Source organism: Sus scrofa, chromosome 6, assembly GCF_054392235.1.
Source record: "Sus scrofa isolate SSC_HxYL_T2T_F1_AM1 chromosome 6, Sscrofa_HxYL_maternal_Yorkshire_Landrace_v2.0, whole genome shotgun sequence".
NCBI classification, from domain to species: domain Eukaryota; kingdom Metazoa; phylum Chordata; class Mammalia; order Artiodactyla; family Suidae; genus Sus; species Sus scrofa.
This window is the reverse complement of record NC_139388.1, coordinates 14,278,716-14,293,865: the sequence shown is the minus strand read 5'-3', so window position 1 is coordinate 14,293,865 and position 15,150 is coordinate 14,278,716. Positions and strand designations below refer to the sequence as shown.

Here is a 15,150-nt window from a genome sequence, read left to right as displayed (position 1 = left end):
CTTGAATTTGCCACATATGCACAGCAACCATTTACATAGATAGCATTTACATTGTATTACATAATTAAGTAATCTAGAGCTGATTTTAAAGTATATGCAAATATGAGATGTCTCTTATGGTGCAGCTGGTTAAGGATGTGACATCACTGCAATGCCTTGGGTTGCTGCTGCAGCTGGGATTCAATCTGTGACCCGGGAACTTGCACATGCTGCATACCAATTAAAAAAAAAAAAGTATATGAGAATATGCAAATACTATGCCATTTTATATAAGGGTCTTGAGTATCCTCAGATTTCTGGTATCTGAGGGAAATCCTAGAACCAATCCCCCAAGGAAAGCGAAGGACAATGATCCGTTTCAAAAGCTGCATACTGTGAGAACTGCAGGTACCTCTTGAGGAACCCCATCCAAGTTCTGCCTCAGAACAGTGAAAGCAAAACATTCTTATTAAGACTCTTTATAAAAATACTTTTTTACAGACCTGTTTTGTTCTAATTAGAGATGAAATAAGTGGAACACAGAGCAACACCGTTCATGTTTCGTAAGGTGGGTAACTGAAACCATAGGTACAGAAAATGCCCACACTGAACAAAGGAGTCATAAAAGTCAAGAGAGCCTCTGGATTTCTTACCTGCAGCCCAATATTCAGGTATAAGAATCCAATAGAGCCCCTCTCACCCAGCTCATCCTGCTTCTCAGTCCCACCCATTTCCACAATACATAAGGACTCAGGCTGGGCTGGGAGAGCCTGCATGCTCAGAGGTTGCAAACAGTCCTAAGAGGAAAAGAGAAAAGAAAAAAACATGGTAAGTGACCAATTCTGGGAAAAAAATCTGCTCAGAAAGATCTGATTCTAGGTGCAAAGAACAATTCTCTCTTTTGGATAGGGAAAATCTGAGGAATGAGTTCTAAATAGGTAGTGAATTACCAGAAAACTGAACCGCAGCAACTAGCTCTTGAGAGGATAGTGCCTTCTTTTTTTGTAAAAGTGGATAATGGTCAAAGTAAATAAGCAAAGGGCACATGTTTAACGTCACCTAAGGCCCTTTTCCATAAATACAGCCTTAAATTTTTGTTGTTGTTGTTTTTCTAACTAAAAAAGGAAGTTAAGACTTAAGCCAAAGAAACATTTAGTAGTCTTGGATCAACCTTTTTTTTTTTTTTTTTTTTGCCTTTTTGCCTTTTCTAGGGACGCTCTGGTAGCATATGGAGGTTCCCAGGCTAGGGGTTGAATCAAAGCTATAGCCGCCGGCCTACGCCAGAGCCACAGCAACACAGGATCTGAGCCATGTCTGCAACCTATACCACAGCTCACAGCAACGCCAGATCCTTAACCCACTGAGCAAGGCCAGGGACCAACCCGCAACCCCATCGTTCCTAGTCAGATTCGTTAACCACTGCGCCACAATGGGAACTCCTAGATCAGCCCCTTTAAAGCACTGCAGAAAATTCCTGAGGTGTGCTGCTATGATAATCAGGAGAAGGAAGTAGGTGTAGATTTCAGGGCAGAACCCAGTTGATCTGAGAGAAGGACATCAGAAATGGGCCAGGTGGTTAGGTTCCAAATGGAAAGATCCTTGAAGTTGAGGGTGGAACTCACTGAGGGGTCCAGGGAGATGATTCTGACAGTGTTGTCCACGAGCCCTACAGCCAAGAAGCGGGACCGCTGCTCTCCAGGGGGCACATTGGCCAGACTCATGCACACCACATCTGCAGACATCTCCTTTCGCTCTGTGTACTCGTTCAACTGTCCTGACTATAGGAGTGAAGAAAGAAAGAGGTCACAAACCACTCCAACTTGCCCTGAAACCTAGGGCCTGAGGAAGAAAGGGGGCTTCAGTTACTTTTTGTTTCCTCTCACTCGTCTTACTACAATCAATGGCCAAGAATTTCTCTACTTGAGGTTCCATGACTGAACTCTACAGCCTAATGGCAAGCAAAATCTGACAAGAGAATGAAGAGACCTTTGACATTTATTATGCACCACAATTTCCTAAGCCAACCTAGCTCTCAGGAAATGGAAATATATAAAACTGTTTATCTATTCATGCAAACAGTTGGGATCAAAGAGAACTCAAATATGGCAACTAAAGACAAAAAAATTCAATCCTAGGTATAGTTAGACTATACAAGTTGGCCATATCTAGAGACTTCCTGAGAGCACAATTAAGTATACCTAAAACCTTCTACATAAAAGTTAAAATTTCTGAGATTCAGATTGCAGAAATTAAATGTATGGCAAAGAGTTGGTTAAAAAAGTATGAAGGGCAGAAAAAGTGTTTCACTGCTAAGATGGGCTTTCATAACTCCAACGAGAAAGACATGAAAACCTATCCACCTCCAACCTCTCTTTTGGACAATTTCCCTCCTCAATATTCTTTCTTGTGAACATATAATTTAGATACCTGGACCCAAAATCCATCTTCACCTCTGAACCCTGTATTAAATCCCACAGTGAAAAGTAAAATCACATACGGGATCCATCTCAAAATAGACCAGCTCTCCTCCCGTCAGGGCAATCACCACCTGTCGCTGGTTCACTGCACATTTTACAATTGTTTTCTTTCCAGGAGTCTTCCACTCGTTGACTCTCTTGTCTGCTCGTATGTGCCGAATGCCATCAGGATACACCTAGAGGTAAAAAACCTGACTTCAGCAACTTGATGCATTACTCAAACATGACCCTCACACTTATCAGACCTGTCAGATCTAGAGGCATCATTACATTTGAGGCACCAGCTGGGTCAATGACAGAAAAGAGCTAAGAGGTCTCAGGCAAGGTTAACTTCAAAAAAGCTCATGGGATTTTTGTGTGTTTGTTTTGGGGCCCCACCTGTGGCATATGGAAGTTCCCAGGCTAGGGGTCAAATCAGAGCTGTAGCTGCCAGCCTACACCACAGCAACACTGGATCCAAGCAGCATCTGGGACATACGCCAAAGCTTGGGGCAACACCGGATCCTTAACTCAGTGAGTGAGGCCAAGAAAAACCTACATCCTCATGGAAACTAGTTGTATTTGTTACTGCTGAGCCACAATGAGAATTCCCAAAAGCTCATGTTTTGCAAAATCTACTTCTAAGAAGTTAAAAGCTCATTAATGTGAACCCAGCAATCTAACATAACAAGGTCAGAGGACAAAGTAGGTGAGTAGGTAATAAGCAGCTCTGAGAATCCTCACCTGCACCAAGGCATCATCTCCTAACAAGGAACACGACAAGGTTGGGGTAGTGCCCAGAAACCCAGAGTCAGTCACTTCTTCCACAGTTTCTCCAATGGACAACACAAGTGTGGCATTCACGAAAGACACAATGATGTAGGCATCAAACTCATCTGAAAAGAAAAAAAGAAGTTGGTTAGCTAAGAACTCAGTAGCTACAAAGCCAAATGAGACACACTAAGTTTTCTCTTCAGAAACCTTCCAAGGCACTTCTATGTGTAGTCATCACAGTCATGTGGCAAATAGCATAGAATGATCCAAAAGATAATTGATGGTCACAACAGCCTAGCGATATACTTTGCTTCTTTAAATGACTAAATAATAAATAGAGGAGACATGCCCACATCTAACACCTTTGAAAACTAGTATTTGAGACATTTGCTAAAAAAATGCAAGCAGACAAAGCAAGAGGAAATTTTGTGTACTACAATATTTGTATGTATCCAAGCTAGAGTTTGCTCATTTGTGCCAGATGCCAATCCATTCTTAAGAGATACTCCCTATAACCAAGAAAGGCTACCAGGCTATCCATCCTCTTCCAAATGAAGCTTATGTGGGAACATAAGACCCAATGAATAAAATAAAGATGACTTAAGCCTCTGGGACTAAATCATTCCAGGGTTGGAAACTGAGAATCCTAGGATGTCCCAATATGAATATAAGAACACTAGATAATATGTGCGTGTGAAGTTTATATTGTCAGCCCTTGACCTCTCTAGTTTTTCATGTTTAAAAATACAAAAATATAACTGTTCAGTGGTCATGAGCAATCTTATCTAATCTTTTGTTTAATACAATATTTTTGGATAAACCAACACCAATCACTTTTTCAAGGTCAAAAGTACTCAGACAACACCAAAAGTTTCTCATGCATATCTCATAGTTAAAAAGCTGTCTATTTCCCATACAGTCCACCCAACAACATAAAACAGCTCCTGTGTGTCTCCCACATCCAGCACACTGTTCGGCATAAAGCTTGATAAATGTTCACTTTTTTAAAGAACAAAGATTTGTGTACTTTTCATTTGAATTTTCTGTATCAATTCCCCTTTCTGTCCCCTTCAAACAGAAATCAGGCGAACGAGGGACAGAATGACAAGGTACAAAATTGGAGTGGCTACCTCATTCTTAGCAGAAGAAGCTAAAGGACTGTGATTGCCTGGGCCCTTGTCAGAGCTCAACACCATAAAGCCTGAGCCACCCCCCCCCCCCACATCAAGGACAGTTGGGATTTTGATTGCTCACAAGGTGGTTCAGCTGAACTAAGGTTACTTGGTAAGTTCAGCAGAATCAGTCTTCTTTATAGAACACGGGATCAAGAGAAAATTTATTGGGAATTTCCTGATGGTCTAGTGGTTATGATTCGATGTTTCTACCACTGTAGCCTGGGTTCAATCCCTGGTCTGGGATCTGAGATCCCACATTAAGCCACTGCATGCTGCAGAGGGGGGAAAATTATTATTGGTGTAACCTATAGTAGCATTCTGACCTATTAGCAGGACGTAAAATCAATTTGGTGGATTGCAATCAGCCTTTTAAAACAGAAATATATAGAAATATAGTTTATGAAGATACTTCACACATACTAAGGGTAAGTACTATTCTGTAAAAACTCTGTTTCTGTTTACAATATGTGTGTGTACTGAATGTGTGGCTGAAAGGCAAGAATCAAAGATCTTTCCTGACAGGTGTAATCTAATGGCTAAACCAGGAATCCAGAGTTAAGAGTTCAACTTTGAAATCAAAGGGAGTAACACAGGACAACCAGATAGTTGGTTTTACATTATTTTGTTCTAAACTATCAACATGTACCACATGCCTGGGACACCTTATAAGCTAGCTTTGTAAGACCACACTGTTCAATATCATAAAATATTTACTACAGACATGATTATTCCTGAAGTGGATGTCTTAATAACTTACAACAAAACCAACACCAGTCTCCACGCAACACCAAACTTGGAAGCTTACTCCAGCTCTCAGTTTTTGAACTGGAAATTTCTGGTGTGTAAAAATAACAGGAATTGCTTAATTTTAACATTATATGAATACTGTGTCCTTTCCCACGTTTTCAACACTTGAAACCCAATACCTCAAAAGCAGTGCCAGAACAAATTAAAGCCAAACAAAAAAGGGCTCTAACTGGCCAGGAATTTTTTTATTTTTTATTTTTGCTTTTAATGTACACATCTGCAGCATATGGAAATTCCGAGGCTAGGTAGGGGTTGAATAGGAGCTACAGCTACCAATCTACACCATGGCCACAGCAACGTGGAATCTGAGCCACGTCTGCGACCTACACCACAGCTCAGGGCAATGCCGGATCACCAATCCGCTGAGCAAGGCCAGGGATCAAACCCAAATCTTCAAGGATTCTAGTCAGATTAGCTTCCACTGTGCCATAAAGGGAACTCCATAACTGGCCAGGATTTTGACCTCTTCCTTTAGTTAAAGGAAAGCAAGAGCTTCCAGAAAAGAAACCATAAATTTTTAACTTACATACAAAGAATAGGGGGACTGAGGAAAAAGGGCTGCCTTGGTCCTTACCTTCCCTTTGATTCAAGACCTCAAACTGCTCCGATATAAAAACGGAGATGCTCATGGACTTAAACAGGGTCTTAAATTCACTGGGCGGTTCAACAAGCAATAGAACAACGACTGACACTTGAAAGGTGCTTTACATCAGAGATTTCCTCAAAATATCCACTACCCTGTGAATACTAAGCACACTGTAACTTCTACCCTTTCCATTCTGGTCCAGGAGGACCAGGAGCAGATTAGCTGCCCTTGTGTCCTAGGCAGGTTATAAGGTAAAAGGTGGAATCCAGAACAAAATCAAGCTTCTATGGCAAGTGACGATGAATATTTATATTGCCTTCTTCCAGTGGTTACAAATTTCATATAAAAGAACGTTAGTTCACACCTCAGTGAAGACTCAGAGTTTGAGAAGGCATCTTTGTCTCAGTTACATAGGACTTACATCTGTCTGAGCATTGAAGAAACAGCCCAGACGAAGGAATGCTTTACTCTTCTTTCCCCTCAGTATCTCAGGCTCAACAAACAGCCCACTCCAAAGGGTAAAGTAAGTGACCAAATGATTTAGGTGTCTAATCTCATTCTCACTCTAAATTCAAACCACTCAATGCTTGTCTTGCCTCAACACAGACCTGATTATACTCAAATTTAAAAACGGGGGGGGGAGGGGGGGGGGCCTTCACCAAGGCATAATCTTTCACTCAGTACACCTGGGAGAGTATGAAGTTAAGGTTTTCCTTTGGCTTAATGAGAGATAAATTAATCATGTTCCATATCCTGTGGCAGAAAGTAAGAGAAGCTAATTCCTGTCTCAGACTATTTAAAGTGAAGAAAGAGGGATGTGCACCAGTGCAGTGCACATGGACAGCCAACTGCAAAGTTACCCTCTGAGAGATGCTATCAGAGCAGCCTCAATATATTGAGCAGTTCCATCTCCCTGGGAAAACTCTAAGACCCCGTGGTAGACCCTAGCAATAGGTACACACCTGTGGTGATCAGCACCTTCACCCGCCACCTGTGGAAGAGAAAAAAAGGCTTGGTATTGGTAGTGTGCATCACCAAGTACCAGCCAAGGTTAGTAGTTGCCTGGAAGACTACAGTATGTGTGGACATGTGGAATGTTCACTCAACAGTAACTCGGGATGTGGAAAGAGAATGAATAGAAAGAACCTGACCCATTTTTGTGGGTGATCACCCAAATTATAGTTTCTAAAAAGCAAAATTTACCAGGATATAATCATTTCTTAGACTTTGATATTTAGAGAAGAAAAATTTCAGCTACAAGTTTGTCATGCAACATACTGCTCCTCCCTAACTTACCAAACATCACCCTAAATGCTTTTCCTGATTCTCAAACAGATGCCTATTCCCTCTCCTCCAATACTTCCTAGCAACAGCTTATGCCTTCCATCACATCAGAACAAGAGTTTTGTAGTCTTCTTTTATAGATGGCACATGCTCTGAAAGTAGAGATTCTACCTTAATTACTCTGAGTATAAGGTAGACTTGAAAGACAGCAGGATGAGAAAACTTTTCCTAGAAAACCACAACATCCCACACTCCCACTGCAGGATTAATCAAATGGACAATGGACTGGGATTCGAGAGAAAGGGCTTTCAGTCTCTAATGGCCTAGGCGTGATATCTTGGGACAGTCAACCCTTGTGATTATCTGTCTTCATAAAAATGAGAAGTTACTCTCCTGCAAATCTAAATCTATTTTATAATAAAGTTTAATAAATAAAAACAAAAACCAAACAAAAAAGAGGAGCACACTAGGTTTTTTCTAACAGCTCTAATTCAAAAAGTCAACGTAAAATGTTTTCAAGAGCTTATTAATATCAACCAGCCACCAAGCTAATAGTAAACATCAACCCTAACCAGTTTCTTTGTGAAGAGACTACACAAAATGGGAAAATCTTTCAAAACTAACCATCCAGTAATTATCTTAGCTAAAACGAACCTTCTAATGTCCTATTCACTTTTTCTTTTTTCTTTCTACTCAATTCAGACTGGACTCCAATCCACATGAAAACAAAACCTACTAAAATGTGTATTATACTATTAGAAAGATGTTTCCCTCCTACACATTTCCCAGCCCTTAAATTTGTTCCATATAACCAAAACATCTAAATATTGGGAAGATTTCCAACGGTTTTCTTGAAAAAGCTTTGTATACTGGCCAATCCCACATTTCTGAGCGAAGAATAGGAAAACGAAGTCTAGGAACAGAAATGATCTACAACCCCAAAGAATCAAAGGGAAAATTAGAATTGAGTAAAATTCTGTTGCCACAAGACCTTCCTGCACTACCTCACATTTTCACATAACTTTCATTATTTTTAGGATGAGGTAATCTTTCTTTCTTTTTTTTTTTTTTGTCACGCCCGCAGCACATGAAAATTCCTGGGGCAGGGATTGAACCTGTCCACAGTTGCAACCTATGTGCTACAACTGTGGTAATGCCAGATCCTTAACCCACTGTGCCATAAGGGAACATCCGAGGTGACCATTTTTATTCAGCTCAGACTTCCTCTTTCCTCCATCCCTTCTTTTCCACCCACTCTTAAAAATTCTGATTCCATTCAATCAATCTCCACTTTCCTTAAGCACAACTACACTCACTGAGCAGGACATTAACAAGTTTTACCAAATCTCTTAATAGCCAGAATAACACTTTCAATTCTACCGCAATTTCAGCACAATAGGAGAATATTCAGTTAAAAAAAATGAAGCAAGAAGTTTCCCTTACACAGATGGAGTAAGTATCCTAAAGATGAATTCAAAGAGCATGATATATGACAGCTCTATCTATGATACTGAGGTGTATATATACTGAATATTAACAGCCACCCTATGCACCCCTTATCCATTTGCACAAAAAGCTGTAAATGAAGACATCCTGACTGGGAGACTCAAAAACATGGTGTTGGGCTAGAAGAAGTTTCTAACATAAAGTGCTAAATGAAGTGATTTCAGTGTACTATGAATGCAGCCTCTTGAGCCTTCTATTGTCAATGGCACCCAGACCCTCATTTTGACTGTAGGTAAAGGGCTGCTTACCTTCAATGTGCCGACGCACTGTCCAGACAGCATTGGGGTTACCAGGTAGCTCTGAAACAGCCATTTCTGATACCTGATAGGAGAGAAGACAAACAGATCCACTGAGCATGAAACTCAGCTCCTTGCTTACACTATACCAGATAATACAGTCCCAATGTGGCAGTGATAACACTGTATACTGACTGGATTAAAAGAATGGAACCATCTAGTCAAAAAAGAACATAAGAACCAAAAGGCCAGAGGTATTAATAATCAATCCCCTTACAGATTTCTGAAAAAAAAGGGATGGAATATTTGTGATAACTACTATACCCAAGACCAAACACTTCCTTTGGATGTAACATGCCTGCAACCTCCTCAAAAAGTGAGCATGTGGGAATGAAACAAGCCATTTAAGGTCAGCATCCTCGGGAAGTTCCCTTCGTGGCTCAGCAGTTAAGGATCCTGACTAAGATCCACGAGGATACAGACTTGATGGCTGGCCTTGCTCATTAAGGATCTGGTGTTGCTGTGAGCTGTGGTGTAGGTTGCAGACACTGCTTGGATCCCACGCTGCAGTGGCTGTGGCGGAGGTCAGCAGCTGTAGCTCTGATTAAACCCTAGCCTGGAACTTCCATATGCCACAAGAGCGGACCAAAAGCAAAAAAATTAAAAAAAAAATAAAAAAATTTTAAAATTAAAAAAAAATAAAAGAATAAAGTTAGCATCCCATTTCTTTTGCTAGCTCCCATAAAGCCAAATTCCATCACTCTTCACAGGATAATTCAAACGCCACATCCTTTAGGAAAAATCTTCCTTTATTCTCTTAGCTGGCAGTGATCTCTCCCTCCCATAAGGTCTCACAGGAATCACAATTACCACCACAGAGGAAACCTATCTAAAAACTGAAAGGAGGAGTTCCCGTCGTGGCGCAGTGGTTAACGAATCCGACTAGGAACCATGAGGTTGCGGGTTCGATCCCTGCCCTTGCTCGGTGGGTTAACGATCCGGCGTTGCCTTGAGCTGTGGTGTAGGTTGCAGATGCGGCTCGGATCTCGCGTTGCTGTGCTTCTGGCATAGGCCTGCGGCTACAGCTCCAATTTGACCCCTAGCCTGGGAACCTCCATATGCTGTGGAGCGGCCCAAGAAATAGCAAAAAGACAAAAAAAAAAAAAAAAAAAAAGAATTAAAGGGTGTTATATGTTAAGAATTTAGCATTGTCATTGCTATGGCTCGCAGCATATGGAGGTTCCCAGGCTAGGGGTCAAATTGGAGCGGCCCAAGAAATAGCAAAAAAAAAACAAAAACAAAAAAAACTGAAAGGAGATCCAGTAACTCCAGTCCTGGGCACACATCCAGACAAAACTATAATTTGAAAAGATACATACACCCTTATGTTCACAGCAGCACTATTTACAATAACCAAGTCATGGAAGTAACCTAAATGTCCATCAACAGATGAATGGTTAAAGAGATTATGGTACATACAATGTACTATTACTTGGACATAAAAAAGAATGAAATAATGCCATCTGTAGCAGCATGGATGGACCTAGAGATTACCAGACTAAGTAAGTCAGAAAGAGAGACATAACACTATATATCACTTCTATGTGGAATCTAAAAGACAACAGGAGTTCCCACTGTAACGCAGCAGCTTAAGGATGAAACATTGATGCACCCTCGGTGTAGGTCACAGCCCCGGTTCCAATTCCATCCCTGGCCTGGGAATTTCCATTTGCCACAGGGGCAACAGAAAAAGAAAAAAAACAATGAAAAGTGCTAAGAGTTTGGAATTCTCCTGTGGCACAACAGGTTCAGGATTTGGCATTTTCACTGCAGTGACTGACTTAGGTTGCTGCTGTGGTATGAGTTCCGATTTCTGGCCCAGGAGCTTCCACGTGACACGGGTGTGACCAAAAAAGAAAACAAAAGAACAAAAAAGTGATGGAGTTCTCCGTGGTGCAACGGGGGGCCAGCATCATCTCTAGAGCTCTGGAACACAGGTTAGATCCCTGGCCTGGCACAATGGGTTAAGATTCCAGCATAGGGTGCAACTGCAACTCAAATATGATCCCAGGCCCGGGAATGCCATATGCCATGAGGTGACCAAAAAAGAAAAAAATAACAAGAATTTTTAAAATTAAAAGGAAAAAAAAGTGACCTGAGGAATTGTTTTGTCCTTCCTATTAGATTTTTACGCTCTTTAATGTCAGAGTCAAGAATCCTCTGAATATCCTATAGGTTCTCAAATGAGAGTAAATGAAATATCTAAGATGAACTCAAAAATGATCTAGAGAGGAAAACTGGATGTGGATTATACATGAACTCTTCTGTACTATTCTTACTATACATCAGTAAATCTTAAAACCATTCTAAAATAAAAACTTCACTGACTATTTTTTAAATGACATAGACATAAAAAAATTATGCAGCCTAATATATTGTGCTAGATAACTACATTTTACAGGAAGAACTCAAGTATATACATGAAAGGCATTTCTCCTGTTGGTTCACTGACATAATAGCAAGAACACCTGATCATGGTACAGGAGAACCCTGGAAAACTTCATCCTCAGTAAAACATAAATGTCAGGTATACTACACTCTGTACACCAAATGTAGTACCTGATAGTGACCCTGCCCAACTGAGACCATAATCTAGCTCGACAACAAAGTTCAACGAAAAGACAGACAGAAACAAATCAATGTTCAACAATTTAGAAGGAATTTTACATATAACAGACTTTTTATAGAACTGGAAAAAAGGAAGGGACAGAGGACTTTAAAAAAAAAAGATTCTTAAGACTTCCTGCTGTAGCTCAGCAGTAACGAACCCAACTCTGTATCCGTGAGGATGCAGGTCCAATCCCAGGGCCCCTTTCAGTGGATTACAGATCTGGCAATGCCACAAGCTGTGGCACAGGTCATAGACACAGCTCAGATTCCGCATTGGCTGCTGTGGCTGTGGTATAGGCTGGCAGCTGCAGCTCCGCTAGCCGAGGAACTTCCATATGCCACAGAAGCAGACCTAAAAAGGAAAAAAAAAAAAAAAAAGAAAGAAACAGAATAGGAATATGGAAATAGGGAGAGAAAATATTTTTATTACAGGAAGTTCCCGTTGTGGCACAGTGGAAATGAATCCGACTAGCATCTATGAGGCTGCAGGTTTGATCACTGGTCTCATTCAGTGGACTGGGGATCTGGTGTTGCCATGAGCTGTGGTATAGGTCACAGACGTGGCTCAGATCTGGCGTTGCCAGTAGCTGCAGCTCTGATTTGACCCCGAGCCTGGGAACTTCCATATGCCACTGTGTGGCCCTAAAAAGCAAAAACAAAATAAAATATTAAATACATGTTTAATCTCATCAGAACAAAGCCACTGGCTGCTTTGTCAATGCAACCTCCAAATCCTACAGATGATGGAGAAAGCCCAATTTTACCTCAAGTCCATGCCTTAAGACTCTCAGAGATGACCGGGGTCCCCTACCGCAGGCCACATAGAGCTGTGGAGTGTCTTCATTGGCCAGATCAGCTATCTGCACAGAGAAATTTAGCAGGAAAAAAATGTTTACTTGTGCTAATTTTTCACACTTAAGCCTCATTATTCTCAGGGGGACAAATCACTTTTTAAGTTTATTAGGCTTAAATACTGCTACTGGCCCTTTGGCCATGGAGTGAAAAAGACCCAAGTTCAAAAGCAAGCCAGTTTGAAGCATTAAGTTTACCAAGAAAAAAAGACTTGTATCATTTCTCAAGTTAACAAAGTATTTTTTTACAATTAAATTGTTATATAACCTGAAACTGAAATTTTAACACTTCCTTCCAACTAAAAATATAGATAATAAACTATATTATTGCTGTCTATGACTGTCACCAAGGTTAAAAGTTTATAGTCACTTCCAATTATCATTTCCCTCATCACTTCTTCAAAATTACATTTATTAGATCTGCTGTTAGAATGCATATGACCATAGACGCCCAGACGTTCCTACGATATATCTGACAAACTACTGGGAAAGTGTGCACCTGGTCATTTGCCACCAAATGGGGAAGCCATGTATTACTGAACTAAAGATGCGGATTCAATCCCAAGGCAAGTCAATGGGTTAAAGGACCTGGGATTTCCACAGCTGGGGCATATGTCACAACTGAGCCTCAGATGTGATCCCTGGCCAGGAATTTCCAAGTGTCATGGGGCACCAAAAAAGGGGACAAAAAGTTATTTGTATTGCAGTTTTGTCAAACTATACAATTAAAATGAAAATTCCTGAGTGTCTGTAAGGCAGTGCAGCCTACGAGAACATGGATGAGCATGCGGGGTTATAAGCTTACAACAGGCTTCACAAAGATTTCTTTTAAAAATTACCTATTTTAAATGCACCACCTTGTTATTTAGTAACCTATTAGAGTAGCACATATATTACTTTTTCATAACTTAAAAAATAATTGACTATCTTGGCTACCACATGCTTATTACTTCATGCATTTAAAAATATTATTCACAGAGAATATTCAGATGCTTCACCAGGCTAGTAAATAGACACATGGCAGAGTTTCCATTGTGGCTCAGCGATAAGGAACACGACTAGCATCCATTAGGAGGCAGGTTTGATCCCTGGCCTCGCTCAGTGGGTTAAGGATCCAGCATTGCCATGAACCGTGGTGTAGGTCGCAGATGCGCCTCGGATCCCGAGTTGCTGCGGCTGTGGTGTAGGCCGGCAGCTGTAGCTCTGATTTGATGTCTAGCATATAAGCAAAACTCTCTCCCACTAAGTGTAATCATCTAGACAGGGTAGGGTGGTACCTAATGGTAACTGGAACCCTGGGAATCCAGGACACAATGGCATGCTAAAATTTCTGCCACACCTGAGCACCGCTAGTGGGAAACAAAATTCCCATTAATTGGAGTTAAAACTTTTAAACTTATTCAGATTCAAAAACATTTGGTTGGGGAGTTCCCGTCGTGGCGCAGTTGTTAATGAAGCTGACTAGGAACCATGAGGTTGCAGGTTTGATCCCTGGCCTTGCTCTGTAGGTTAAGGATCCGGCGTTGCCGTGAGCTGTGGTGTAGGTTGCAGACGCGCTGCAGACGTGGCTCGGATCCTGCGTTGCTGTGGCTCTGGCATACGCCAGCAGCTGCAGCTCCAATTCAACCCCTAGCCTGGGACCTCCATATGCCGCGGGAGCAGCCCTAGATAAGGCAAAAAAACAAACAAAAAAAAATTCTGGTTGGCACTGCTCATTATGGAGTGACTGGAAAGACACATACCTGGCAAAACAAAATGGGAGAGAGGCTGTCCAACTCATCGACCAAAACAAGGTTTTTGAGTGGTCTTGGCTGAAAGAAGAATGTGTCTCCTTCTTCCAGAGGCATGGCAGATGAAAACTCAGGTTCTTCATCATCATCTCCAAGATGTGCAATCTGATATAAGTAACTGGGAAGAAACAAAGATTTCAGTTGAAATATTTTCTATCTGATGTACAACATGATAAATATAATTATCACTGCTATAACTTAGGTACAAAAATTGTCGTGAGTAAATCCTAAGAGTTCTCATCATGAAGGGAAATACATTCTATTTCTTTAATGACGTACTAAATGAGATAAACTGTGGTAATCATGAAATGATGTATGTTCCAATTATTACGCTATACACCTTAACTTCTGTGGTGAGGGTTTGATCCCTGGCCCAGGAACTTCTACCTGCCATGGCTGTCCCCATCCCCACCCCCCAAAAAAATTCTGTCTGAGGATGTGTGCCATCAACATAATGTTCATAAATCACTTTACCATTGAATCACTATCTATTGTTTGAGATCTCTGCTTATCTGACTGGGGTTTTCTATTTTTTTGAAAAAACAGCCATAAAGAAATTAATACTTAATTCAAACTGATATAGTGGCAGGACCTTAGAATCACAGTGGTTAAAAGTACTAGGATTCCACTAGTGCCTGGGTTTGAATCCTAGCTCTGCCCTTTATCTGGCTGCATATTATTACTTAATCTCCTCACTTGCTTCATTTAGAAAATTTAACAGCACCTTCCTGTAGAATTCAGTGAGTATTCAGAACATAGTACTGCACCTGATAAGCAGTTGTCAAATAAAATGAAACATGGATAAATGAAATCCAAAGAAAATCTATAACCACTTCCTATTTTAACAACCAGTCCAAATCTAACGAAACACCAAGAACTGATGACTTTGAAAAAGTATGCAAATATTACAGTATTATTCCTGAAAACAAAACATATCCAATAACGGAGTCACTTTGCTATACAGCAAAAATTAACACAAACTTTTTGTTCAGGTAGAGATGTCTACATACAGATGATAAAGATCACCTGACAAAGA

The 15,150-nt window shown here is 40.7% G+C and overlaps 1 protein-coding gene across 3 annotated transcripts in view; it reads right to left on the bottom strand.

The window, feature by feature from the left end:
• SF3B3 (splicing factor 3b subunit 3) overlaps window positions 1-15,150 on the bottom strand; it is a 53,972-nt gene that overhangs the window by 18,011 nt on the left and 20,811 nt on the right. For all 3 annotated transcript variants that reach the window (XM_021093805.2, XM_021093804.2, XM_021093803.2), the window contains 7 exons: window positions 14,067-14,232; window positions 12,238-12,333; window positions 8,816-8,888; window positions 3,180-3,331; window positions 2,477-2,632; window positions 1,602-1,757; window positions 633-776 (listed from right to left, as the gene is read on the bottom strand). In XM_021093805.2, coding sequence (XP_020949464.1) covers window positions 633-776; window positions 1,602-1,757; window positions 2,477-2,632; window positions 3,180-3,331; window positions 8,816-8,888; window positions 12,238-12,333; window positions 14,067-14,232 — 943 coding nt within the window. The remainder of the gene's footprint in view (window positions 1-632; window positions 777-1,601; window positions 1,758-2,476; window positions 2,633-3,179; window positions 3,332-8,815; window positions 8,889-12,237; window positions 12,334-14,066; window positions 14,233-15,150) is intronic.